This window comes from Ascidia mentula, chromosome 5 (genome assembly GCF_947561715.1).
Source record: "Ascidia mentula chromosome 5, kaAscMent1.1, whole genome shotgun sequence".
In the NCBI taxonomy this organism is placed as follows: Eukaryota; Metazoa; Chordata; class Ascidiacea; order Phlebobranchia; family Ascidiidae; genus Ascidia; species Ascidia mentula.
Window position 1 is genome coordinate 2,858,251 of NC_138570.1, and position 26,700 is coordinate 2,884,950.

General features: G+C 37.6%; 5 protein-coding genes across 5 annotated transcripts; 3 read left to right on the forward strand and 2 right to left on the reverse strand.

Annotated features, from left to right (window-relative positions):
• The first annotated feature begins 5,079 nt into the window (after positions 1-5,079).
• Positions 5,080-20,686, forward strand: LOC145903624 (A.superbus venom factor 1-like). The gene is made up of 43 exons (XM_082991730.1): positions 5,080-5,165; positions 5,253-5,361; positions 5,810-5,899; positions 6,235-6,392; positions 6,734-6,818; positions 7,169-7,300; positions 7,629-7,674; positions 7,730-7,820; positions 8,223-8,331; positions 8,429-8,558; positions 8,676-8,800; positions 8,990-9,050; positions 9,316-9,410; positions 9,579-9,683; positions 9,885-9,980; positions 10,379-10,567; positions 10,799-10,862; positions 11,091-11,251; positions 11,438-11,558; positions 11,813-11,972; positions 12,241-12,366; positions 12,561-12,652; positions 12,855-13,000; positions 13,145-13,196; positions 13,558-13,730; positions 14,000-14,138; positions 14,254-14,330; positions 14,437-14,569; positions 14,799-14,883; positions 15,024-15,183; positions 15,577-15,818; positions 16,254-16,441; positions 16,953-17,098; positions 17,512-17,689; positions 18,019-18,158; positions 18,425-18,554; positions 18,826-18,980; positions 19,139-19,251; positions 19,474-19,587; positions 19,745-19,845; positions 19,916-20,028; positions 20,254-20,336; positions 20,403-20,686. Exons 1-43 carry the CDS (start codon positions 5,110-5,112, stop codon positions 20,608-20,610), a joined length of 5,277 nt encoding a protein of 1,758 aa, XP_082847856.1. The 5' UTR covers positions 5,080-5,109; the 3' UTR covers positions 20,611-20,686.
• Positions 13,616-23,186, reverse strand: LOC145903627 (uncharacterized). The gene is made up of 3 exons (XM_082991732.1): positions 22,867-23,186; positions 22,333-22,412; positions 13,616-13,751 (listed from the first exon to the last, which is right to left on the reverse strand). The coding sequence occupies exons 1-2, from the start codon at positions 23,162-23,164 to the stop codon at positions 22,399-22,401; spliced, it is 312 nt and encodes a 103-aa protein (XP_082847858.1). The 5' UTR covers positions 23,165-23,186; the 3' UTR covers positions 13,616-13,751; positions 22,333-22,398.
• Positions 21,286-22,373, forward strand: LOC145903625 (uncharacterized). The gene has a single exon (XM_082991731.1). The coding sequence runs from the start codon at positions 21,445-21,447 to the stop codon at positions 21,910-21,912; it is 468 nt and encodes a 155-aa protein (XP_082847857.1). The 5' UTR covers positions 21,286-21,444; the 3' UTR covers positions 21,913-22,373.
• A 498-nt stretch (positions 23,187-23,684) lies between the features above and the next one.
• Positions 23,685-25,460, forward strand: LOC145901741 (ubiquinone biosynthesis protein COQ4 homolog, mitochondrial-like). The gene is made up of 5 exons (XM_082989512.1): positions 23,685-23,929; positions 24,052-24,251; positions 24,435-24,543; positions 24,648-24,750; positions 24,879-25,460. The coding sequence occupies exons 1-5, from the start codon at positions 23,827-23,829 to the stop codon at positions 25,072-25,074; spliced, it is 711 nt and encodes a 236-aa protein (XP_082845638.1). The 5' UTR covers positions 23,685-23,826; the 3' UTR covers positions 25,075-25,460.
• A 144-nt stretch (positions 25,461-25,604) lies between these two features.
• LOC145901742 (lysozyme G-like) lies at positions 25,605-26,686 on the reverse strand. The gene is made up of 3 exons (XM_082989513.1): positions 26,439-26,686; positions 26,092-26,177; positions 25,605-25,994 (listed from the first exon to the last, which is right to left on the reverse strand). Exons 1-3 carry the CDS (start codon positions 26,533-26,535, stop codon positions 25,698-25,700), a joined length of 480 nt encoding a protein of 159 aa, XP_082845639.1. The 5' UTR covers positions 26,536-26,686; the 3' UTR covers positions 25,605-25,697.
• Between the last annotated feature and the right edge of the window lie 14 nt (positions 26,687-26,700).

Here is a 26,700-nt window from a genome sequence, read left to right on the forward strand (position 1 = left end):
CCATTGTTTCAAAAAACGCTTTTCTCAAACTTAAATAGAAATCATATCGTATAAACCTTGTTTGAAATGGTCCTCTAGCTCCATCGTGCGGTTACACTTTTATACAGTCCTCTAGCTCCATTGTGCGGTTAAATATTTTTTTAAACTTACATAGAAATCATATCGTATAAACCTTGGTCAAAATAATCCTCTAGCTCCACCGTGCGGTTGAAAATAATATTTTAACTTACATAGAAATCTTATCGTATAAACTTTGCTTAAAATAGTCCTCTAGCTCCATCGTGCGGTTACAATTTTATACAGTCCTTTAGCTTCATTGTGCGGTTAAATATTTCTTATAAACTTGCATAGAAATCATATCGTATAAACCTTGCTTAAAATAGTCCTCTAGCTCCACCATGCGGTTAACAAAATTATTTTCAAACTTACATAGAAATCTTATCGTATAAACTTTGCTCAAATTAGTCCTCTAGCTCCACCGTGTGGTTTCACTTTTATACAGTCGTTTAGCTCCTTGTGCGGTTAAATATTTTTATAAACTTGCATAAAAATCATATAGTACTATTTTAAACAAGGTTTATACGATATGATTGCTATGCAAGTTTAAAAAAAACATTTAACCGCACAATAAAGCTAGTGGACTGTATAAAATTGTAACCGCACGATGGAGCTAGAGGACTATTTTGAACAAGGTTTATACGATATGATTTCTATGTAAGTTTAAAAAAATACTTAACCGCACAACGGAGCTAGAGGACTGTATAAAAGTGTAACCGCACGATGGAGCTAGAGGACCATTTTGAACAAGGTTTATACGATATGATTTCTATGTAAGTTTAAAAAAATATTTAACCGCACAATGGAGTTAGAGCATAGTATACTCTTATGGTAGTGCAACCATTGTCTCCGTCACGCATGACTTCCAGGAGATCAAATGCGACTTTTTGCATACGAAGAGATAGGAAACTCGCATATAAATTGGAATTACTCAAAACGTGGGTAGAATTTCGAGCTGAATTTTTAGTATGTTAAAGTTAGTTCTATATTGATTCCATTAACTAAAAATATTAAATATTTCCTACCCTTCTTTCCGAGGTACGGTGATGTTTTGTTGATTAGTTTTTTGGACATCATGTGTGAATGGAAGTTTTAAAGTGTAAGTGTACCACCTTACGTAATATTTGGTTTAAGTATGTATCAACGTACCTGTGTTGACGTAATAAATCTAGTGACGTAATCATGACGTCATTTTACAGGCAGAAATATGGTTATAAGGTATCCTATAGTGTAAAAATGCGTTTTTTTAGCTATTGTGATTTTCATGCAAGATTCAATTCCTAACTACAAGCAATTATGCAAACAATATAGATCATCAGATGACCAAAGGTCGAAATGCTTTGGGGCTGCTTGCTCTGAAATAATGTTTGTGAAACTGGTGAAGAAAAACTAGAAGAATACACATACAAATTTTTGTAATATGATATGTTTCATAATCACCTACAGTTTTTTCTATGTGAGTTAGCTTGTTGTGTAGATGTAATCTTGTGTGTATTTGCCATACATAAACATACTTATGAATTCTTTTAGGTTGTTGTTTACAAAATTCAAAGTGTGGGGAAACAAAACTAGATAAAAAAATAAGCAATACATAATGTGCCTGTTAACTTAGATTCAAAAATGTCTTTTTCAAAGAAGCTTTGGGTTTCATGTTGTTGAAATATATTCTGATGCTAGCATGAAATGAGTATTTCCTTTGCAATTGTACATAAACAAAGTATCCTGTTTACTTTTTGTGTGGTGATTGGTTTTACTAGACAGGAGTTAGTCATACATTTTGATTTATAATTTATTATCATACACCATACAACTTACAATAATTTTAATATATGAACACATTAAATGTTTTCATCAGAGACAGAATTCAAATGATATAAATTTCTGGAGGTTGGTACAAAAATCTTGTTTCTTCATCTGAGAATCCTGTAGATTGTCTGAATTTTTTTTACTTCTGTCTTGTTCTGGCAAAATAGGATGTGATAATTTGGACATACAAATTTAGTCAAGGAAGACAGATTAAGTAGAGTTTTACTTTAAACTGCAACATGCGAACTTGTGACATAATACCACAATCTACTAATTTTGTTTGGTCACTTAATTATTTTTTGATACATATTCACACATCAAATGATCAAACCCTATTAAAATATTACATCAAGATGTAAGATACATGCAAAAATAGATTAGCAGCACATTTATAAATATCTGAAGACCCAGAATAACTTCAAAATATAGTCTACTTATGGCAGACTACGTTATTTTGCCTTAAAATGTCTTTTTACAACAAACAAAGCGGTTTTAGCCATATCAGTACTAACAAACTACGTCATGATTACGTCACAGTTAGATTACGTCAGCACAGGCATGTTGAAACACACTTAACAACAAAAACAAATGTAAAGGGGCATACTTACGCTTTTTAATTCCATTTGCACACGGCCTTCAAAAAATTCTTCAGAAAAACGATGCGTTATTTCAAAAAAGGAAATGATTTATTTTTTATTTTTTTACCCATTTGAATCAGTATAATACTTATTTTAACATACTAAAAATTCAGCTCGAAACTCTACCCACGTTTTTAGTAATTCGAATTTATATGTAAGTTTCCTATCTCTTCGTATGCAAAAAGTCGCATTTGATCTCCTGGAAATCATGCGTGACGGAGTTTCCCACAGACAATAAAACAAACAAAGAAAAGAGGAGCCGTTGCACTACCATAAGAGTATACTATGGTTAGAGGACTGTATAAAAGTGTAACCGCACGATGGAGCTAGAGGACCATTTTAAACAAGTTTTATACGATATGATTTCTATTTAAGTTTGAGAAAAGCGTTTTTTGAAACAATGGCTCATACTTGAGTTTTGTGGTATTATCGGTTGCAATAATTGAAATAAAGCGTTCTTATTGAATAAACGAACATGCAGTTACTGGTATGGCAAATATTTCAACTTAACAGATTTGTGCTTAATGTGGCGTTGGCGTAATGTTTTTGTAAGTCTAACAAATATGTTCACATAGTTTTTGAATGCCCTATTATAACTATAATATTGAATTTGAAATCCGAGTTTACGAGTTTACTTTACCAGTTGCAACACATGACTTAGCTACAATTAAAAGCCCATTTCCAGGATTTCCAATCCTTGTAATTTCAGAGAAAATGGAGGATTTAACATTGCAATTGTCTAACTCCGTACCGGTAAGTAGTGGTTTTCGTTGGAGGATAGAAATGGAGTTAGTGTCAACCTAAAGGTTGGTTAGTGGGTTGTTATTTCTATGTGCTGTAACCAAGTATTAGCCACTTCCATATTTACAAATCACCATATGTCTGTCAACAAAATTGCCAATGCACATGTTGGAAAGGTAGTAATTTGCGCGAAGGTTTTTGAGCTCCTTACCGTTTTAAAAAACAAGACTATTTATTAAAATATAGACAAAAACGCACTTTGTGACGCAATACAGGCACTGTTTTCCACCGGGTTTTGTCGTAGGTGTTATGTTGTCTTAATTTAACATTGTTGTTTGGCCACGCACAGACAATCTGCACGTGCCCAAAACACTGCCAAAGATCAGCTGTTTTAATCAGCCAGGTACACGATTTACGGTTAAAGTCGAATGCCGTGCAGCAACTTGTGGCATGCAAGTCAGTCTCCTGCAGCTAGAGCGCTTCCAGCAGTTTCCACCGCAAGCAAGTTTCGAGCATTCTAAACTACATTCCTACATTTTCTTGCTGCGAAAACGCTTCTGGCATTTCACTTTTTGCAGCACGTAAAGTGGTTTTAAAGCACATTTTTGGAACATCAGGACATACATGGAAAAACACTCGAAGACGAAGCTGGTGCCACTGCCAAGCAGAAATGGTGAGTGGTACCGAAACGTGAAAAGTGGACTGTACTGATCATGTGCTTGATGCCACGCCATTTATATTTAAGTACATTTATACCAGTTTGAATCCTTTACTGCAAAACAGCAGCATAAAAGGCACTTGTGTTACAAGGCAACTAAATTTAAGTGGGTTTACGACGTATAAACCATTTGCCCTATTTGAAACAAAGTAAAATTGGCATCAAATGCAATGCACTCAACTTAAATTTTTCCATCACCAGCCGGGCCGGAGGCTATGTAGGCCTAATTTAAGTTGCTGAAAGTTTAGTGCAAAGTTCAGTATCAAGTGGTATTTTTTCAACAACATGTTTTCGTAAAACCTATACGGGGCTAATGATTAGTTTTAGTGTAATTTCGGTCAAGTGTCCAAATAATCCAAAAGCAAACAACCGTACAACATATCACCAAGAACATTCCCCTTTAACCGAGCAAGCAGTTTTTTCTAATTCAAAACTTTTCTTTCCAAATGTTTCAGTGTTTTCGCTATTCGCACTTAAATTTGTCCCGGGGCAAAATGATTCATCAAGCTTTGCTGCGCGCAGGAGAGCCGCAAACAGGCTTTTCGAAAGAGCCGTTTGTTTTTCAAAAAAGCAAGTTGTGAAAATGATTTCGAAACTAGCCATCCTCTAAGCAACTTTTGTTGCAATCTGCATTACATTTAGACCTGCTGCAATCAATTGGGGATGATTTTTTGCAGTGACTAAAATTATGTTCCGAATACTGCACGACCCCGCTCAAACACCACGGATTTATGAAAATAACATAATAATGTAAAAAAAGTGCAATAATGCCCCCAAAGCTTAAAGTTGCAAATAGATTGGAAACAGACGTTTCCAAAAAAGCATAACTAGAAGAATACGTTAATTGTTTATCCATAAATTGCATGCTGAAATAAAAATGTTTTTATTAACAAAACAACACAATCAGAAATGTAATTAGGCGCGTGTATTCCCGACCATGAATCACCAGCCACTTTACTGGTTTCAGACAAACAAGGTGTCCAAGAAACGTGCAGCGGAGAACGTGGATTATTGGGAAATATTTTTCCTCGGGCATTTATGCTTGACGTTTTTCTCATTGCAAACCGCTGAAATGCAGCAAACAGTATTTAATGCGCTGCATTGCCTTGGATTGTTTTAAACTGCGAGGATTATTTGCGGAAAAGCAAGATGAAGTTCGCGGTTGGAACTCTGGTGCTGCTGATTCTGGTAGAAACTGCGTTCTGGTGAGTAACTGGTCAAGATATAATATGATTAATAGGAAACGCTATTATAGTTGTTGCATAGCGTATATGTTGTGTCAAACTTTGCAGCTTCAAACACACTCTCGTCACTCCAAAAGCTCTTCGGGTTGGAGCACAAGAAACAGCCATTCTGAATCTGCATGGATATCCGGCAGCTACTGTGTCTTACGATCTCCAGGTAACACACCTCAATTGTACTTGCAACTAACACTACCCATAGAACAATATGTGTCATATGTGATATATGTAGTGGTTGAACCGTTCACTTGCTCCAAGTTTGGAATTTATCCACAACAAATTTTAAATATTCTATTTACAGTCTATTGGAGCTCACAGAAATTCTATTTATAGTCTGGAAGGTGTTTTAAGTACTCCAGTTAAATGTTATAGCCTAAATACCATGCAAAAAACTACGTTTTGTATAAATTACGTATCAGTTTAAAAAACTTAATCTGTTACAACTGCGGCATTTGTTGGAAGGAAAGTATGACCACAGTTGTTATTATTTGGTTTAAAAAATGATAATCTTCCAAAATTGAAAATACTCTTTTTTCTAACTAGCTCAACTTTGAAAAAAAACAAGTTTACAACCTGTTTGCCTACTAATTTTTCCTTTATTCTTGTAGGATCTGCCCTTGAAGCGAGCCATTTTCAGTCAGGGGCAACAGGTTCTAGATCAAGCAGGATGCGAAAATCCAATAAAACTCAGTCTTATGGTATGTTTGTAGTAATAAAGTTCGGGACGACCATCTGTTGTAGTTATGAATTGAAGTAAGTTATTTGTATGACCGATGTGCACAAACCCTCATTGAATTATCAAAAATCTTCTATAGGTTTTAAGATAATTTGTGATTTCTGCTGACATGACAAGTTCTGAAAACGTCATATTTAAATGTTTGTAATTTGTGTCGTACGCAACATTTGGTTAAGTTGCATGGTTGGATAAAATTATTCCGTTCAAACAGTAGAACTTGTACATTGCTCCATTTTCTTCTCCGTGTTATGAGCAATTGCAAACAACCAACAACCAACACTATATATTCTTATTAAGGTTCGGAGTGGTGACATTGGGGTTTTCCGCAACAGACAGAAGGTGGTGCTAAATGTAGAAGTTACCAACAGTGGCTCCGATTTCACCGATACGGTTGAACTCTATGTGAGCAAAGACAGCGGCTACATATTTCTTGTAACTGATCGTCCTATTTACAAGTAAGATTAATTCGACACGAACTATATGGAAACACATGGGCAGCTTTGTTTTATCAGAAAATCGATTCCTCATCTTAACGTCCATCTATAGTGATAAAAAGGGGGGAAAGGCCAGAAAACGTATTTTTTTAAACTTTGCTTAATATCTGGTCCTGATGAATTTCGACTTGTAACAGTAAAACCGGAACTTTACCAAAATGCATGTTTTTAAACTTGTACAATTACTGGCCTTTGGGTCTCAGATAAGATAATTGTTGCAGATATTTTGCAAATATCTTAAGTAAAGCATTGCTGTAAGCCGAAACTCTGTTCTTACCTATCCCACTGATATTCGCTTACAGGCCAAACGACCAGGTGAAGATCAGAGCTTTTCCACTGAAGCAATCCATGGCGCCATCCACACAGCAAGTCACACTTACCATAAAGGTAAAAGTTTTGAATGAGGCAATGGACCGAGTTGTAACACTAGAACAAATCATAGTATTGTGTTTTAGATATCCTAATTGTGGAAATTTCTTTATTTCATAACAACTAATTGTGATCACATTAATTGTTTTGTTGACCCAAATGTTGCACCCCCTTTAGTGCAAAATTACAATATCACGTAATAACCCCCTCTAGTGGTTATTAAAAGAAAAACATTAGTTTACAATCGGTAAACCATATACAACTCATATACGCTACACAATGGCTTAAGTATTCAACGCAATAATAACTTGGTTGACATAAGTTAATTCATTTTTTCTCCTCACGTGATGTGGTTTGCGCTTGAGCAGACGCCCGATAAAATCGGAGTGGAACAAGTGTCGAGGAATCGCCCGATTGACGACTTCATCTACGTTGTGTTTGACGTCCCGGAAAATCCGGTTTTTGGTGTTTGGTCGATTGAAGCATCTTACTCCGAAGAAGTGGGTGTTGTCTTATTTAATTGCACTTGTAGGATTAAGCGATTGTTGCAAAATGACTCACAGGCAATGAAAAACTTGTTGCCTGGAGCTGTGGAATTGCGAGGTTGTTTTGTTTGTTTACATATTTTCTCGTCAAACAAGACTATTTTATTGTAACTGGCAAGAAACCTTTTGGTTTACATTTCCTGACATATTTGCCAGTTCTGTGTCGCGCGAAAAAGCTTTGTAAAATCGGAAGGTTTATTGCCAGATAGTCCCGTTAGAACTACAAAATCTAACGGAAACTAATTACGCCGTTGACACTAACTATATGTAATTGCTATTTTAGGGTTATGAAACGAGCAACAGCATCACATTTCGAGTGCAAAGATATGGTAAGTTGGACGTTAATTGATTACAAACGAAAAACATTTCTTTTTCCCTGTATAGTGCTGCCAACATTCAATGTCGAGATTGAAACCAAGCCCTACTTGCTCTTGTCTGACAAACACATCACAGGAGCAATTAAGGCGGAATACAGGTATAACTTTTTCCCATTCCGCTCGGGGCTATGTACATTATATTATTGGCAATGACTTTTTGCAAGAATTTTGCGCGTAAATGCAAAATCGAGGCCACCATTTGGGTGCAAAATACTTATTAATTAATCTGAAAAAAAGTCAAAGCTAGTAAGGCCACTATTTATCTCACAAACCACACTGAAAAATTGAGACGCGTTAACTTGTAAAGTACGTGGACATCGTATTTTATGTTATCCTTAAAATATGCCTTGTATTGCTTACCAAGATAAACTTTAATTTGAACGTTGCAACCATGAAGTATTGCCAATAACCAAATTAGAAAAAAATGTCGACGTTTGGCAGCACAAGCATTCAACTCGTTAAACAATTAATGCAGTATCTACAGTATCGTCTTTTTGCAGCTACGGAGAGAAGGTAACTGGAAATTACTTTTTGTCGGTTAAGTTGAAGAAAACACCGAGCAGTCACCCATCAGAGATCTATAGAAAACCGGGAAATAATGAATATCAGGTGAATAAAAGATCTGGCCTCCCAATAACTTTAATGGGATGCTTCTCATGTTTTAAATCATATGGGTGGTTTTCAAGTATGTTTTTGGTTTGTCCAGGCTTTTATCACAAACGGACGTAGAAACTTCAACGTCTCAGCCAATTTCATTGATGTTAACTTGGGAAACCTTCCAAGAAACAGTTTGTTTGATGCCGGCGCTTCTCTCATTATATTCGCTACAGTCACTGGTAAGTTGTGCTTTATCCAAACGCACATAAAACCTTAGCAATTACATTTGAAACCGCGTAAATCGCTCAGAGGTATTACACAAAATTTCCTATACCATTGGCATTGGTCTGTCCCAGGTTCGGCCGACGGTGTCCTGGAAACTGCTCTAACTCCAGAAATTCCGCTTGTAAAATCCCCCTATTTGATCGACGCTACGAGACTCTCTAAGTATTACACTCCGTCGCTTAGCTACAGTGTCCAGGTAAAAATATCATTAAATTCTCAACATTTTTCAACATTTTTTGTGACTTAATGGGATTTTTACTTCTAACAATACTTTTTCGGTTTTGTCATTGTTGACCTGCTCCACAAAACTCTACATTCAAGTCCCAATACACATGAACTTTGTTAATCACAAACGTTTCTCAAACCGTGTGCTGTTTGTTTGTAGGTTGACATCAGGGATGCCATCAGAGGAAGAACCATTAACAATGTTCCGGTCGTTATTCAAGGTAATATCATGTAACAATGTCGCGCCATAACTATTTGATCTCTATCAGTTTATGTGCTCAGATGCAATAAAATTATAAATATTCAAAGACACTTTGGAACACATTTTTGGAGCTGGATTCCTTTGCTATATTTAAACATATTGCCTGTCGGTTGTGTTTGTGTTTACTCACAATAAAATCAATTGAATTGTTGAAACCTGGGAAAGCTTTGAAAAACAGTAAAGGCAAACCCAATGAAACCTACGTTTCGCGTTCTCTTTTTTAGTGGGAGAAGGAGATGACAGTGCAATTTACCCGACCAGCACAGATCCCAATGGGCAAATCAACTTCCTAATTGACTTCACCCAGACTGGGAATCAGGTTGCTAATTTTTTCTGTTTTGTAGAACTTGTTTGCTGTGGTATTCCTCTCCCGCTGTTGTTTTGTTTTTGTTAAATTGATGATTTACAGACAATATATACTGTAGTGGACAGGCTTCTGCTACAGAAACTATTGGTGTTCGTTACTAAGAATCCAACTATTTTTCAGCGAATTGAGATTACCACAGCTGCGGCTGAGTTGCAGAATGCTGACCAGGCAAACAAAGTTTTCGTTATAGAACCATATTCATCAACCAGCAAAAGCTACTTGCAGGTGTGTAGCGTTGGAAACCAGTAAAAACAAGTTGGATGAAATGTACTATGCGAAATCATTATTCACATTACTGTTTAATTTAAGTTCACTCTATGGCTTTGTTAACATTCGGTTGCAATAAAAGGTGGAAATTCGAAAAAGAAGTGTTTTTTTTTTTGAAAAAAGGACACCAATGCGAAATTAAGTATTTTCTCCTACCAGGTGCGTAACACAAAACCAGTCGTTAAGAAAGGAAGACAAATGGCATTTACATTCAGCTACCATCCTCTGCCGCCACCCGCCGAAATACGCGTGCTGGTAAGTGCAATCTTGTGGCTTCTGTGTTTAATTATGTTGTTTGCTTTATATTGGCTTGTTAAAACAACACAGAGAATTTAGGTTATGAAATCTTTTGTGAAGATTATTTCAAGATTGTAGTTCAGGAATTATCAAGATTGTTAATTTCCACCGACCCACGAAAACAACGTTTCGCGGTTTCGTGTCAAACTGCTTTGAAAAAATGACATTAGAACTAATATATAACTTAGTTTAAAGTGAAATCCATGCTGAGTTATACCTCGATAAGTTTGTTGATATTTCGATCATGTGATTGGCGTTCATCTGGGATTTTCTGTTCAGTGTAAGTTACGTATCGACACATATGCACACTTGAATGCAGCTTCTTAAACTCCCACGAACCCATGTTTTGCGCACAGATTCTGGCCCGAGGATCAATTGTCCATTCTGACGTCATCAAACCGACTGCCCACAACAACCAACTGACAAAGCACATCACCGCTACACAAGCAATGATTCCATCGGCAAGGTTGGTGGCTTACTACCTCAAGGACAACGAGGTTGTGTCAGTTTCGTCCTATTTCGAAGTGGTCAACGAATGCAAAAAGGTATGGAAGTTTTAGGCGATACTGGTATTAGCCTTTTCCAAATAGCCTGCATATACTGCAGTAAAAACTTGATGAAAATTTTGGGTTTGAGGAGAAGTGTCATCCAGTCAAACGCTTTGGCACAATGATAAAAAATGGACGTGTTGCAAGTCTCCTTTTTGTCAACGTGGTTTCAGTAAATTTCATGCTTAGTTTCCCCCCCTGTAATCGTCAAAATGTGTTCTTGTTCAGGAGCTAAACGTGAGCGTTCCAAACGAAGTGCTTCCGGGTGCCCGACTTACATTTGCCATCAAAGGTAACTGTTAAAAGTGATGGACAAGCGATAACTAAATAAAAATTAGTTGTTCACATAATTGTTTTGTAAATTCTGCAAACTACCTAATACGTGACTTTGGATATTTAGTAGAAAAACATGCATAAAATTGGAATAATAGTTGTTTTTATAATAACTGATGCTTATCAAATAACTGATGCTTATCAAATAACATATTATAAAAATTTCAAGCTATCTTATTTAATGCAGGTTCACCAAACAGTATTGTAAGCTTGGTGGGTGTGGACAGAGCAGCCTACTTTCTGTACGATAAAAGCAGATTGACCCGAGCAACTATGTTCGACAGGATGGGTTCATTTGATCAAGGCTGCAGCCAACAAGGAGGAAAGGACGGACAAGACGTTTTCCTCGTTAGTAACAATATTTGGAGGCATTTTTTGTGATAAATAGGTTATAAGTGGTCTGTCTTGACACTCAGTATGAAAAGTTAGTATATTTCCTTTGGGACTTTGCGCTCTCAAAAAACACCGTTTTTCGTAAATTACAGTTGTACGTTTTTGAACACTAATGGAAAAGTTTCCTTTTATGCAATAAAGGAAGCCGGTCTCAACTTGGCAACAAACGCAATCGAACCGAAGGAGGTTAACAATCTTGAATGCCCGAAGTCGGCAAACAGAAAAAAGAGAGACGTCGACGATGTGGTTATAATAGACATGGGTAAGTCCCCAGGTGAAGATTGGGAAATAACCCTTTTCCTTATATGTGCAAGAAAGCCATAATATTCATTGAGGGCTGTAGACAGGTTTACACACTGTTTCGACCTCTAAGGTCTCATCAGTGCTGCTGTTGACTGTGGCACATTGCTTTTCTTTAAACACAGCTTCATTTTGAAAGGCACTAATCACAGAAAAGTGGCTGATTAACGATCCTGCATAAGTGACACATGAAAAGGGCCTTGGTTTTACGCACAGAGACACAGCTGGAGAAGTGCAAGTTGCAAGGTGCCCTCCCCATTCCCAACAATGACAATTGCGAGGTTAGAAGGAACCGTGTCAAGGATCAGTATGATGACACTTACCCAAATTGCTCGACAATCTTTTACGAGAAATGCGTGAAAGAATCCCGAGCGAGGTACGTTTATCAGAAGGTGTGCAACTTAAAAAATAAAAGTTTTTTTTTCCTTTTTCGAGGTTAAAATTACATAAGAATGACCTTCGTCCGACAGGCGTCAAAGTTTTTTTGCTTCAAAAATAACGCTTGGTGCGTTTGGTTTTTAAGGTTTTGTTTGCCAGCATTTAGTAATATGCGTAACTGTTGCTTACTATTAACCATTATGTGTCAGCGTTGCTGTCGAAAGCTGTAAGTTATATTTTTGTAAATGCAATCTGTTTTTCCGTAGACTTATTCGCAAACTTCGTGCAATTTCGGGAAAATCAGGAAGCGAAAGAGACGCAGAGCAGGGAATTGCAGAAAGTTCGATTCGATCAGATTTCAAGGAGAGCTTGGTTTTTTCCTCTGTAACTCTGTGAGTGCAGTTTTTATATGTCTCTTTTTGTAACCATATACTTAACCTTTTTATTGGAGACTTGAAACTTTCACGAAGATAGTGTAAAGCGTAGGTCAAACTGAGAAGTAACACTAGCAGAAACTATTTGTTGTACGTTAATGGAAAATTAATAACTTATAATTAACAATCTGTCTGAAATCACTAAACTTCAGAAACCAAGAGGGTGATGGGGTGTTAAACACCAAAGCTCGAGACAGCATTACAACTTTTGACATCGATTCGGCCAGCATGAAAGATGAAGCAGGTACAAAACAATATTTAAACATTTTGAATTTTACACCCCTGTATTATATGACCTTATACAATTGCGTGATGACCGCGCTACAGAAACCCGTGGAAGCGGAAAAGATTTTTTGCGATTGCCCAATTTTTAACTAAAAATGTGACATTTTTACGTCTATTAATATGCGGGTCTTATTATTATCTAATCGTTTTTTCACTCATAGATGGATTTTGTGTTGCAAAACCCACCTCCGTCCGCAGTTTCAAAACCGTTTTCGTCCAACTTTACGTTCCCTACTCCCTCAAGAAAATGGAACAGGCAAATTTGCGGCTCTCTGTGTTCAATTATGACAAAGATAACGATATCGAGGTACAATGCAGTGATAAGATTTGGAGATTTGGTCCAAATATCGTTCTTTATACTTAAACCAGAGAAGGCCGTTCTATTTACAACTTGAATTAATAACACAAGTAGTGCTGTATAAGCTTTAACCCCAAGCACTTTACATAACAGGTAACCTTGGAAGTTAATCCCGGAAGTGAGTTCTGTACTTATTATAAATCAGGTAAGCATACACGTATGCATCACAAAGTTGCATCGTTTTTTATTTTATTTAAGTTGATGTTTCATAACTTGGTGTGAAGGCTTCAAATAACTCGAGTTTATCATCTTTCCTTCCTTAACGTACATTTTATATTTATTAAATCGAAGTTGGTTTAAACGTTTGAAATTCGAACATACATTATTTTATTATTGTTTTGTTATTAATTTTCGCGTGAATTTTTGTGGAAAACAAAACCTACCTCATGACTGAAGCTGCTGAAAAAAAAAACCTTTTGAAAAATCATTTGTTAGATAAATGTTCCTTAACACACATTTGATACGGATAAATACGTACGTCTGATAACAACCATTAAAATACACAGGGCAATGGAGCGAGGTGGCTGTTTTAAATGTGAGAGCACAAAAATCGACTTCCGCTTCACTCACGGTTTTGCCGTTAAAAATTCCACAAAACGGACAAGGAGTTATGAAAGTTCTCGTGAAGGGACCGGGTGGAGTTGTTCTTGACTCCGTGGAGCGAAAAATTCTCATCGAGGTAACGTCTGTCTGGAGCCGCCTTATATTAAGCGGAAAACTGCATTATGATTTGTGTTGAAAACTTAAAAATTTAACAAATATAATGTTTCTGTTGCTGCCAGGCAAAACGTAACTAGTTACGTTTTTATTGTGCCAGAAGAACAGACTATTAAATTAAAAATTCAAGTTAAAATATTCGCCAATTCTCAGCATTCTATATCGCAAGCAGAGAGCATTTTTAATAAAACAATGACATGAAAGTAAAGCACCTATATGTTCGCTTTGCAGGAAGCTGGTGAGACCAAGGACATATCGCAGAGTTACGCTATCGATCTGAAATACGATAGACGAACCCAGTTCGTAATGGAATTTTCGTTCCAAGAACGCTACGTCATAGGAACGCGAAAGTGTTGGATTTATGCCTACAGTAAGTGCAGTGTTAACCGGTACAAGTATCAAAGATATTACTAGCTACAGGTTATTTCAATATATCAGGGTATTTTAGCGTGTACTTGTTTTTAAAGTTTTTATCAACCTTGTAGGTAACTTTCTTGGACCAGCCATTGAAGTCGACCCGATCACCCAAGAGCCCAGAGGCATTGCAAGCATTTTCAGGCAAGTTAGAGCAAAGCAACGTTACCCATTGTGTTCACTTAAATTTAACTATTCTAAACTTGAGTTACTGTTGTACTTCGTTGGACAACTGTTGCCGCACATGCAGACAGCCTTACGGATGCGGGGAGCAACTTATGTTAACCACTGGACCAAACACATACGCACTCATGTATCTTGTTAACACCAAGAAAATATTAGAAGGAACACCAGCGTTTAACACGCAGGTCACACGAATTCAAGCGGGTGGGTATTACACTGAATATTGGGTATTATTGAGTTAAGCTATATCATAAATAATGGCAGTCATATAGCACGTGGGTAATATAAAAAATCTTTAAAAAACTTCGCATGTTTTTTGAAACCTTGTCACTCCGCCCAAACACTTTTTTAACAAAATATCATTCCTATATAGAAACCTTGTCGCAGTAAACTTGCAACACTTTATTCGAATAGCGTTATTTTGGCTTGACAGGTTATAACGGTGAAGTGGCATACAGAACTAACCGCCATGTATTGAGACCTTGGGCAGTCCATCCAAGCTACCCACCAAGCACTTGGTAAGTGTACCTTGCTTCTGTTCTCCAGTTCAAGGTTGAGAACTATGTATTGACACATACGAGCTAGACCTTCAAAACAACGAACAATTTCAATCTCATTTATACCTGGTTTCTACTGTTACAAATTTTTCTCTTGGCAGGTTGAACGCATACATTAACAAAGTTTTCGCCAAAGCCAAGCTGTATTACAAAGCCATGGACGTCACCCCGATCTGCAATTCACTTCGCTGGCTCCTGACCGAACAACAGGCGGATGGTCATTTCAGAGAGTTGAGGCCCCCTATACATAAAGAAATGCACGTAGGTGGAAAATAAGGCACAAAATAATAGTTGCTATTGTGACGAAAATCGTGGTCGCCACTAACAACAGGCGGATGGCCATTTTAGAGCTACAATCTGTGAGCCGTTTGTAACCGGTCCATAGAGAAAGAAAACTATACTTTTGGGTGCCATATGTTGTACATACACTACAAGCAGCTACGAATACCAGTTGCGCACATATCCATCCAGTTCGTTATTTGATATTGCTGCTTCATAAAGACCGTGGAAATACTACCAAAATTAAATCGGTCCGTAGTGCAAATATAGTTGGAACCTCTACTTTATAGAGAACTGAGGCCTTCTTACTACGAAGAAATCTCCCCAAAACTCGACGAGTTTACATTTAAAGATTTACGAAATATTATGTTCCAGGGTGCAGTTGGAGGAGATCTTACTCTGGCGGCGTACGTGTTAATCTCATTGGAAGAATCGCAAAGTCTTTGCTTGCCAGAGGTCAACCAGCAGGTCCAGGCTTCTGCAGTGAGGGTAGCAGCTTATCTGCAAGCCAACAAAGACCAGCCTGCTTTCCACAGACCGTACGGAATCGCTCTGCTCACGTACGCTATCGCCCTTCACAATCCCAACTCTGCCTTCACAACGGAAATGAATGCAAGGTAAACACTTTGTAAATGGTAACTTTGTCATGAGATGCAAAAAAACAACTGGAGGTAAGAAAATTTACGAATCCCAAATCGCTCTTTGTGAGTGACTTTGATACCTGAAAAGATAAAACAGATCTGTCGGCAACCACCCTAGCAAAAACAGACTGATTCATGTTGTCTACATGACATTTTTCTCTTGGTCCGTATTTACGAAAGCACGAATTTTTCACATGTAGAAGTTTGGGCCATGGTCCATTAGTGTTTAAATATGTCTGGCCGAGATTTTAACGAGTCTTGTGTTGACTACAAAAAATACTTTTGTTTCGCAATGCAATCAGCTACCATATTTTGTGCCAGTAAAAAGCGAAATTTGACTTTTTGGACCCATACGGCATACAGAATACGGTTGTTCAGCAGCATCAACTAACCATAAGTCGACCACCGCAGGTTGTTGAGCCTAAAATCGACGACAGACGACAACAAGCTTGTCTACTGGCAAGCGCGAACAGCATCAGAGATCGCAGGAACCGGAATTCATAACTACTGGTACAGACGACAACATACAGCAGTCACAGTGGAAGCCACGGCATACGCGCTGTTAGCTCAAGTGCAATTGGCCAGATTCAAACATCCTGGTAAGGGTTCGTACCGAATACTTACGTACGTATTTTGGACCATGTGTCGAACTATAGACGCGAATATAACAAAATAACAAAGCTGGCCCATGATGCAGAAAGTTGTGCCATGATAAGCTCAGTTTACCAGTTGGTTTTATAAACTGATTATGATACAAGACAAGTTATTTATCAAAACGTCTTAAATGTATAAAACATGCTAATGTTTATATTATTATTAGGCAGTGTTTTTTTTGTGTTATGGACGAACACAATTTTTCCCTAATCAGAGAATAGTGAGAATTTGATCGAATTATTTCCAAGATAACACTTATGGTGTTCTATTCACCCTGAGGCACTGTTCTTACACTCTTGGTCCAAGGAAATAATCCTGAAAGTTAATTGTCACTAGCCAAAAGAACATGCGTTGCTTACTGGTTGAGTAAGCTATGTTTTAGTATTGCTAGTTTTGCTTTTTATGTAACTATGCAAAAATAATGAGTCAAGCATCAACATTACACACTGTGCCCAGTTGATCAAGCTGACCTTGACCTGACAAGAAAGATCACCAAGTGGTTGATTAATCAGAGGAATGATGGAGGTGCTTTTGTCTCCACGCAAGACACGACGATCGGGTTGCAAGCTCTCGCCACCTATCAAGATTGGGTTGACAACGTTGTAAGTATTAAGTGTTTTGTCAAGACAACTTGTTGCTGACGCTGCCAGGCATAATGTTCGGTCAGTTAAAGCTCATTTGACTTTTTGGCGTTAAAAGTGATGTACCGAAGCCTCGGTGTACCGAATTTATTCAGCCAAATCAACGATTTTGACGAAGATTCGGTTTCGGTCGAATTATTAGTTTTGATTAGGCCAAAACCGAGCTTTTACACTCAAGAAAAACGTTCTAAAATGCCAACAATAGCGTGTGGACGTTATGGATCATTTTCAACACTATGAAAGATAATAGCGTTATTGTGCATCACACATCTAGGGATAAGGTTTTAGTGGAACTGAATGCATGCCAGAACACAATTGCTTGGTTAGTCACAGACATAAGTTCAACAACAGAAACACGTTTCCGTGCTTTGCAGGAACCCCCGAATATCAACACTGACATAACCCTGAGCCTTCGGGGTGCGGTTGGAACGGAATGGGGGCCGGGTACTGAGGCGATTCGACAACTTGACAACCGATATCAAAACCTTAAGATGCAGATCGACGTACCCGATGACGTAATGCAATCTGAACTAATCAGCGTAACAGCAACGGGTGCGTGACGAAAGAATATCTTTGCCTCATTCTGCTGTACAATAACTTGTCTTGGTCGCAAGCTTGTTGCATTTAGCGAGAGATCGACCATAAAAAAGTCAGATTATGGTGATCAGGATCCTAGGTCAACGAAATCATAAAAACGAAATCATAAAAAACCTATAACATGACGTCATTACAAAATTAATATTTTCCCTAAATTCCGACTGAGGGAGCTTGGTTAAATCAATCAGTATATCGACAGCAGTGAATCAGCGGCGTAAATACCAGCCAGCTGTATTCGACTATTTGAGTGAAAATGCAGCAAATTTAATATTTAATTCTTGCAGGAATCGGAGAGGGAATGATGACGTACCGCTGTATCTATAGAACTGAGGTGGATGAGGAAACTTGTGCTTATGATTTGCATGTTGACGTATCAGAGCTACCTGAAAAAACCGAAAACGGACTGCTCAGAATTAAGATATCGGTAAATCTTATAAATATATAAAACATCAATATTTGACCAGTTTTATCGTCGTGTAACGAAAAGCACGTCTGAAAACCTTGTTTCACAACTTTTTGTGTTCAGTTTCAAACTTTTGCAAACAGATGGCTACTGTTTCGACCTATAAGGTCACATCAATGCAGCTCACAGAATTCATGTTAGTGGCTCCATGCTTAGATATCTGTGTTTTGTGTTTTTGTCACATCTCGCACGGCAACAGTCCAGAGTAAAAGACAATCTTTTAACAGATTTCAGTTTCTAAACCGGTTGGAAACCCGACTGGAATGGCGATAGTTGAGGTGGGACTGATGTCAGGATTCGTTCCAATCGCCGACTCACTCACGAGGCTGCAAAAAGAACTGGCCGTGGACGGAATGAGTAGGTGGCTGTGATGTTGCTCGGGAAAGCTTTGCGTTTGTTATAAAGTTCGGCGTTATAGTTTCCTCTCTGGTATATAATCATGTGGTGCTCAACCATTGAACTTGGCGTATGTTCAGTTTCCTATCACTTAGCTAATTTGGCGAGCAATCACTTTTATCCCTCGAAGATACGACAATAAGATTGCGGCTACACTAAAGTTTATTCAATTAAAAACCACATTAATAGTTCAGTTTTAAATGATGTCAGGTTTATACGTTTTGATTCTCAGTCGACAGATACGAGGTCAACCAACAGTCGGTAATTCTCTACCTGAGCAAAATCGACGCAATCGGCGACAATCTGGTTTTCAACATGGAACAAACAATTCCAGTGGCCGAACCCAACCCAGCCAAAGTCAACGTTTACGATTATTACGAACCATCTGTAAGCAATCACATGCAACTAAAATTTTGTTAAAACTTAACAATCTTAAATTTGACCGCCATCCGAATACAACTCTGCGCGGCTGTAACGTAAAAATATTTGTTTCTGTAAATGTAGGCTATTACCTTTGTGTAAAACTACCTTGCACTTTGTCTCAGATACGTTGTGGAAAATTCTACGCACTCCCAGGCGACTTGAATCAAGTGAGAACATCGTGTGCTCAGGGAGATTCAATGTGCAGATGCGCCGAAGGCGGGTGTCCAACGTGCAGGTAACAATAATATTAAAACCATATTTGATTGAGTCTGGTTTACGCTGATATATTGGAATCAGTAGTGGCTGAAACTCACAATAAGACACAACAGGAGTTTAAGGGTTGTTGTATGGTGTCGCAGTAAGAACTACTATGTTGTTGTAAAACTGCATATTCTAACAGGTCATTCCATCCTTTTTACCACCTTGTCAAATGTTGAAGCAATATTTTACCTCACAGAACAAGGGATGAGCAAATGAGTGACAGTGCCTGCGTCGGACAGGAACCAAACCAGTATTGTGCCAACTGTGAGCATGGAAATTGTCCGGACATGTACAACACTGCATGCACGAGGTTTGTATAGACAAAAACCGGACAGGATTACTGATGAAATTCATTTGAGACGTTTTACGAGGGAGCATTGTGCGTTGTTGCTGTTGCCTAATCCCGGCCAAAAATCATCCAGCTTTTGTTTTTTTGTGAACACATTTAACAATTTCTTTATTCGCAGGAAGTTTGCTTTCGTCATAAAAGTCATTACGTCAATACCAAGAGATTCCAACAATATTTTTGTTGAATTTGAGGGAGAGATCGTTCATTCACTCAAGAAAGGTACGTCTTGCGTCCTATATGTTCAGATAACAGCGCATCCAATTCACGCATCAAAAACTACAACTTTCAGGTTCCGATATAAATGCAACGAAGAGCAGCAACCGAATGTTCGTGACTCGTAACGACTGCAGCAAGAAATGCATTGACCCCGCGCTTGAAGCGGCTGCGCAGAAGTCGGGAAATGTAAATTTAGTTTCAACAAAGTTTAAAATTGTTGCCTGAAACAGTGGCTATTTTTGCAATCTAGTATTATTTCGGCGAAAAGGTTTTAACACTAGTGTTTTCTGAAAGTTAAGGTTTTTTTTACGGACGTAACAATTACAGGCTTTTATAGGCATGCTTGGGCTGGAAAGTATTTGGCCTATAACCCAAACTTTGTAAACGTCCTCCTTCATAAATGTTTCACAGGTTGCAAACTACTTTAAAGAGGGGTCTTTCCTCTTCGTTGTCGGAAACATCCAGGAAAGATCAAGAAGAGGAAACCAGTGGATGTAAGTGGTTTGGCAACAATCTCTTACCCGAAACCACAAATTGACAAACACGTTCATGTAACGCAGTGAGAAATACCATCTGACCGAAGAGTCGATGCTGGAACGTTACATACCAGACAAAAAGTGCAAATCCAACAGAGACAAGTACATTAGGTTCAACTGCGACAACCCGGCGGCGTCAAACGTGGAAAAATGCGCGAAACACTCGCGTTTCGTTGCTGCGTGCGATAGCATGGACAAAATCAAGAAAAAATTGAAAACGGAATGTGATTAGAATCGATTTTCTTGTATCGACAAAAGTTACCTGCAAGCTCTTAAAACATGTAAAATAAACGCTTCTAACCCTTGCAGTTTTTTGTTGTCATTAGTTTTAAAAGGTTTTAAGCCAGAAAAATCAGCCACTGGTGCTCAAACCCAGATATTTGAGGCAAAAGTTCGGCTGGGAGTTAAAGTTTGGCGTCAGAAAGTTTTCGAGCGGTATCCCGTGTTTCACCCACTAATGAGCGCAAATCAATGAAAAAGATAACGATGAAAGTGATTATCATCTGGGCCATGTAACACTGACATATTGCCGTCGCAAGTTTGACCCACACCAAGCCATTGTTGAATCATGAAGTGTTTGTCTTATCTCACAGTCCGAGAAACCCAACTCCACTCAATTCATCACACAGTCGCGTAAAGGTCGAATATGACGACACAAAACTTGATTCATAACGCGATATTCTTCTTCGGTTTTGAACAAGTGAAATTCACAGCTGCAAGTCTGGCTGAGCAAATAGGCTTCTTTTCCGAAGCATTTTAATTCGATTTTGGGGGATTTCGTTTGCAAAGGTTGGTGCCTACAACATTCGTTATATTGTATTTGCAGTTATTTAGTTACGTAGCTTCGTCAACAGCGTGTTGTTAAATGCACGGCGTCACCGCAATACGCCTAAGCGTCATAACAATATACATGACGTAATTTGGGCGGATGCACGTCAAAATTGCACACCTCGTCATCTCTTGCTATGAGTATGTTTCATACTCTGTACTATATTGTTATCAGTGAAACGAATTGGTGCAATACTGACAGGGGTTGATAGTTGTAACCAGTGGTATAAAAATACGAATGTATTCTGGTAAAGGAGGAGGAATGGCAACGAAAAGGCTCAACAAAGAACTGCGAGACCTTGTTAACGACCCTCCCAGCAATGTATCGGCAAGCCCCGAAGAAAACAACTTGTACGTGTGGCAAGCAACAATTATCGGGCCGCCAGATACGCCATACGAAAACGGAATATTCGTTTTATCCGTTGAGTTTCCGACGGATTATCCATTTAAGCCTCCGCGGATTAGGTTTAAAACGAAGATCTATCATCCCAACATCACTAGCAAGGGAGACATTTGCTTGGACATACTGAAAAGCATGTGGTCGCCGGCGTTGACAGCAATGAAAGTGTTATTGTCAATCTCTTCTCTCTTATCAGATCCAAACCCAGACGACCCATTGGTGCCAGACATCGCCAATCAATACAAAAGAGACAGAAGGGCATTTGATTCCAAGGCAAGAGACTGGACTACAAAATATGCCAGCTAAGATGCCTTAAATGCAGAACAAAAATGTGTTTCTTTTTTAGACAATTTTCGTAGGTCTTTATTTCACTATATTTATTGACGTGCAGATACTATTATATTGTAATAAATTTTTCCATCCTTACATGTGGAGTTCGCCAATGTGGTAAATGCCATTCTGTAGGTGAGATATGTATTTATACCTAAAACGGTTCTAGTGTTTTCTGTTTTTAAGTTCATTTAAACTTGTTGCTGCTGAAAAGATAGTGCATTACAACAACTAATGACTGATGGTGTAACACATTGACACACAAAAAGGTTATAGCTCCACCTACAGCACCACAAATGATTGTCTTAAATTGAATACTCATACACAGGTGACTAAAATACTATGTAACAGGTTTCAAAACAAAATTGATCAACAACTAAAAATATCTTTGCCCACCTTACATGGTCTCCAACTTTTAATCTTTTTCTGGCCTTAGGTTGTCTCACATAATCTCATTCTGTACTACCTCTGTCCCACTGAACAAAAAACAGTTTTTTATGGTAGGTTATTACATAATTGTATTTAATATGTAATACATTTATTGTTCTGCTTATCCACATACAGTGCAAGTACATAGAAAATACAAAAACAATCTTTCTGTAATAAAAATTTGACAAAGCGGACACTATTCAAAAAAACAAAGAGCTAGCATGCAAACTTTGATTGGTCAATATATGTAATATTCACCAAAAAGAATCATATACTTTTAATTTGCTTCGCTCTGCCAGAGACGCTAAACAATAAAGTTTGTATGGTGCTTTTTTATTAGCTCTTTAGTTTCATCATCCAAATCGTTTCCTTGAAGATTAATCTCATTCAATGCACGCAATAGTTCAATATCATCGCTACTTAGATGTGTAATTGCATTATTGGACAAGTTCAGTTTTTTAAGTGAAGCACAAGGCTTAGGACAGGAAGAAAAATTATTACCGGAAATATCTAGATGAGTCAAATGTTGCAGCTGGGAAAACTCTTCAGGCAGCTTTGATATAACCTTGTTTGACGCACAAGAGAACTCCCGGAGTTGATCAAAGTGTTTTGGGACTTTTGAAGAAATGTTCTTGAGGGAGTTACCAGATAAATCACATTTCAATATGCTTTCGCCACTAGACAGCATAAAAAATATTGCATCCGGCAAAGCTGTTAGGGAACAGTCTGAAAGATCAAGAGCACCACCTTCTTTGGCATCTATACATCTTCTTGCAACTTGTGCAACCTCAGCAGCCATTTTTATAAACAAAAAATATTCTTTTCCTATCGACAAAATAAAAATAGTTTGAGCAACAGAAAAAGTCAGAGCTTGATAACTGTGTATAAATCACTATAACAATAAAACCTCTTAATTGGACATGTTAGTCTATTCTGAGCTCAGTCATGTTACTTAATACTAATGTATGAAGCTATAAAACTTCATTATGCAAACTTGCAAAGTCTAGTCACTTTACTTTTGCGTAGCCAATACGATGAATACAAAAAGTTACGTAATTGTGGTAACAGCTGTCAGCTGTTTGAGTTGATCTACACTGAACTGCAGTCATAATTGAAAATTTAGAAAAAAAATATCACCTGTTTTTTACTGAATTATTTTCCTGAAATAATTTAACAAGGTGCGTGCAAAATATTTAGAAAAATGCTCGCTGTAAAATACAAACTACACTAAACTAGTGGGGAAAAACATTTCATTTAACATTCTGTCATAGCGGATTATCACAAAATAATCCCCGTTTTGCATCACGTGACTTCGTCAATGTTATGGTTTGGAAAAGAAATCATAAATTGGTTAAACATAGAAGTGCTTTTGTTGCGCAAGTTTTAAGAAAAACGTATTTGGCAAACTGATGGCAAGGAAATAAACGTCTTCAATTTAAGCTTTTGCTGTCGCATTGGAAAATGACTGGCCTTGCCGCTCATCACATAAAAACCAATTTGGCCCAAAAGATTTTGCTGGGCACTGGATCAGCTTTAGCAGCCTTGGTAAATCCTTACCGAGATGGTGAGACAGTAGTTATAAATTTGTAATACTTTGATTAAGTGTGGCATTGTTTTACTATGAAAAACAAGACAAAATACTCTAAAAACTGTTTTCAGTTACACTTATGATAAATTTGTACTCAGACATGGTTGCAGTTTGTGGAGAAACCACTGCTTGCAAATCTCTTGAGAATATGAGAAACAGAATGAAGAAAGATCCCACTGGTAGAAGGATACTCGAAGAAAAACCTAGAATCTCCAGTTCATCTATTGATTTAACGCTGCTCAGGGCTTTGCCTGAAACCACCTTTGGCCGTCAATATGTCAACATGCTTAACAAATATGTAAGGTTATCAGTTGTCTACCTTTTTGATAATTCTCAATATTTGCGTTTTAGGTGAGTTATAGAAAATTATCCCTTTTTTGTAAAATTTGAATTGTTCTTCTTAATGCTTTTGTTCTTGCTCACAGTTTATGATTTATTTTTTGTTAATTTGGATGTTGAATCTTTCAGTTATTATTTGCAGGATATAACACCTGACACCAGACTTCCTGTTCGATTTGTTGATGACCCTGAGCTTGCTTACGTACTCCAGAGATACAGAGAAGTACATGATTTCAATCATTTGTTACTGGGTATGTATTTATATATTTTGTTCACACTAAAGTTTTTAGTTTTTTTTGTTTAAGATTTTGACAATTGGCTAGTTGACATCGAAATACTCTGTGATTTGTGATAGGCCAACGGACTAACTTAAGAGGAGAGGTTGCAGTGAAATGGTTTGAAGCAATACAAACTGGCCTTCCTATGTGTTGGCTCGCTGCATTTGGAGGCACTACAAGGTAGCACATTTACAATAGTTAAACAATGTTGTTTATAGTAGTTTAATAATAAAAACACTCCTAACCCTATGTGATATTGCATTTGTGAGAAATTTATCCAGCAAATGCCTCTGTGGTGTACTTTTTAGGCTTGAGCGTAAACGAAGAACAAAGTTTTTGACTGAAGATTTGGAGTGGGTAATTTCCACTGCAAAGAGTGCAAACTTTTTCATGAACTTTTACTTTGAGGAGCATTTGGATCAAGACATTGATGAATTTAGGACAGATGCTGGCATTGTTTTGCAAAAGCTTTTAAAAAAACAAAAAAAATCCAAGTCAATTTAAAATACTTGAAGGTTTGTAATCTATGAATCATTTCCTTATTCCTGTTTTGCAATAAGTGCTTTATTGACAAAGCACTTTAAAACTAGTGTGTAAAATTTATCTATCGGTTTTGGTTGTTTTTTTTTTTATTTTGAAAAGTTTTTCAAAAAATAAAATTAATTAAAGATTTGCATATTGAACAAGAAAAGAAATCAAAGATGTGTTATTTCCATAATTTGTACAGAAATGTTACACTTAGCAAAAGACCACATTTTGTAAAGCATATTGCAAAATCCAACAAGTTACTTATATAATTTTTGTGCTGTAGAGCCCGACGATACTGTTGGTTTTAGGTTTTGTTTGGCCAGAGTGTTTCCACCTTGGTTTATTTCTGACAGGTTACACCTAGTGTGGTACCCAATGGTTAATAGTGACTGTATAGTCAAGTCCTCTTTCTGGATATGTAGCTGACAAGATCTTTTCAAGTCGCGCCACAGTTGCACTGATGAGACCTGTTAAGTCATGACCTGCCTGAACCTTGCTATACAAAATCCATTTTCAAGCCCTTTTATTTTTTTGTACAAGTAAAGTTTTGAGTATAATCCATTTCAAAGAAAATAGATTTTGCAACACATTTCAATATGCTATTTGAAATTGCATTCTTTACGTGTGTAGCCATGCTGCTCAAAATATGCTGCTCTCTTTATCACATCAGATGAGTAATCGCCTCCAGTTGTCCCCACATCAATTTTATCAGGATTTCTCACATTTTTAACGTCGAAGTTGTAAGCGGCAATTCCCCCACGCTTCTTTTGTTCTGGTGTCCATGTGGGATGCTTTTTAGAGACTCCGTCCATCATGTTTTTCAGTATCCCCGTGCCTTGACTAATATGTTCATTGGAATAAGGTCCACCCACAGGTTTGTGGGAGCGTTTGTCAACCTAAACACGAAACCTACGGTTACCCCAAGTTTTCCATGGTATTTCGAGTTGTATTATGAGTATTATATCGGAATATTCGATGCTCTTGGAAAATTACCTGCATTAATCCAAAGCCATTTCCTTTGTCCCCCAAACCATTCTTATCCAATGCCCTGCCAGCGTTGCTTTCACGGCTCATAATGCCTGAAACGTTGGCGTTGTTTTAACAGTTTACCTTAGGGTAGGATTATTATGTTTTAGTAAATTTTACCGTAAGGGTCGGGCACTGATATTAGTGACTTCACCTTGACTAAATCTTTTTAGTTCGCTGAGTTTGCACTTTTTACTGCGATTGCAGCTGGTCTTAATCTTAAGTTTAGGTGCCCAACTTGGTATAATCTAATTGTTAGTAGCATTCTTGGTCAAAGGTCATGGAAAGGTTTGTGCTGTTATAGCAATTATTACCTGCAACTATGGAAGGATCCAAGTTATGTTTTTCTGCTGCTTTGCATATTCCTGGCTTAAATTTTTCCATCGCTTTCAGGTCTTTTTGATAGGCCATGTCGAGATTCTCCGTTGATAATAGAACGCAGAAAACTATGAAAAACTTTAAGGTCAAATTTTTGCTTGATAAAACTGAACTACTTCTTTGTGCTTTTAACAGGCGTAAAGTTAAAGCGGCAAGCCTTTCTATCAGATTGGTTCCTCTTTTCGACACCTAACTTAG

Excerpts from the sequence above, each read along its gene's own strand:
- LOC145901742 (XM_082989513.1), bottom strand. The coding sequence starts at position 26,535 with ATGGCCTATCAAAAAGACCTGAAAGCGATGGAAAAATTTAAGCCAGGA. Across the intron at positions 26,178-26,438 it reads GGATCCTTCCATAGTTGCAG|GCATTATGAGCCGTGAAAGC; the intron begins GTAATAATTGCT and ends CCAACGTTTCAG. Across the intron at positions 25,995-26,091 it reads ATGGCTTTGGATTAATGCAG|GTTGACAAACGCTCCCACAA; the intron begins GTAATTTTCCAA and ends TTTCGTGTTTAG.
- LOC145903624 (XM_082991730.1), top strand. The coding sequence starts at position 5,110 with ATGAAGTTCGCGGTTGGAACTCTGGTGCTGCTGATTCTGGTAGAAACT. Across the intron at positions 11,973-12,240 it reads GTGAAAGAATCCCGAGCGAG|ACTTATTCGCAAACTTCGTG; the intron begins GTACGTTTATCA and ends GTTTTTCCGTAG. Across the intron at positions 16,442-16,952 it reads GGCCAGATTCAAACATCCTG|TTGATCAAGCTGACCTTGAC; the intron begins GTAAGGGTTCGT and ends CACTGTGCCCAG.
- LOC145901741 (XM_082989512.1), top strand. The coding sequence starts at position 23,827 with ATGACTGGCCTTGCCGCTCATCACATAAAAACCAATTTGGCCCAAAAG. Across the intron at positions 23,930-24,051 it reads GGTAAATCCTTACCGAGATG|ACATGGTTGCAGTTTGTGGA; the intron begins GTGAGACAGTAG and ends ATTTGTACTCAG. Across the intron at positions 24,544-24,647 it reads TTTCAATCATTTGTTACTGG|GCCAACGGACTAACTTAAGA; the intron begins GTATGTATTTAT and ends GATTTGTGATAG.
- LOC145903625 (XM_082991731.1), top strand. The coding sequence starts at position 21,445 with ATGTATTCTGGTAAAGGAGGAGGAATGGCAACGAAAAGGCTCAACAAA.
- LOC145903627 (XM_082991732.1), bottom strand. The coding sequence starts at position 23,164 with ATGGCTGCTGAGGTTGCACAAGTTGCAAGAAGATGTATAGATGCCAAA.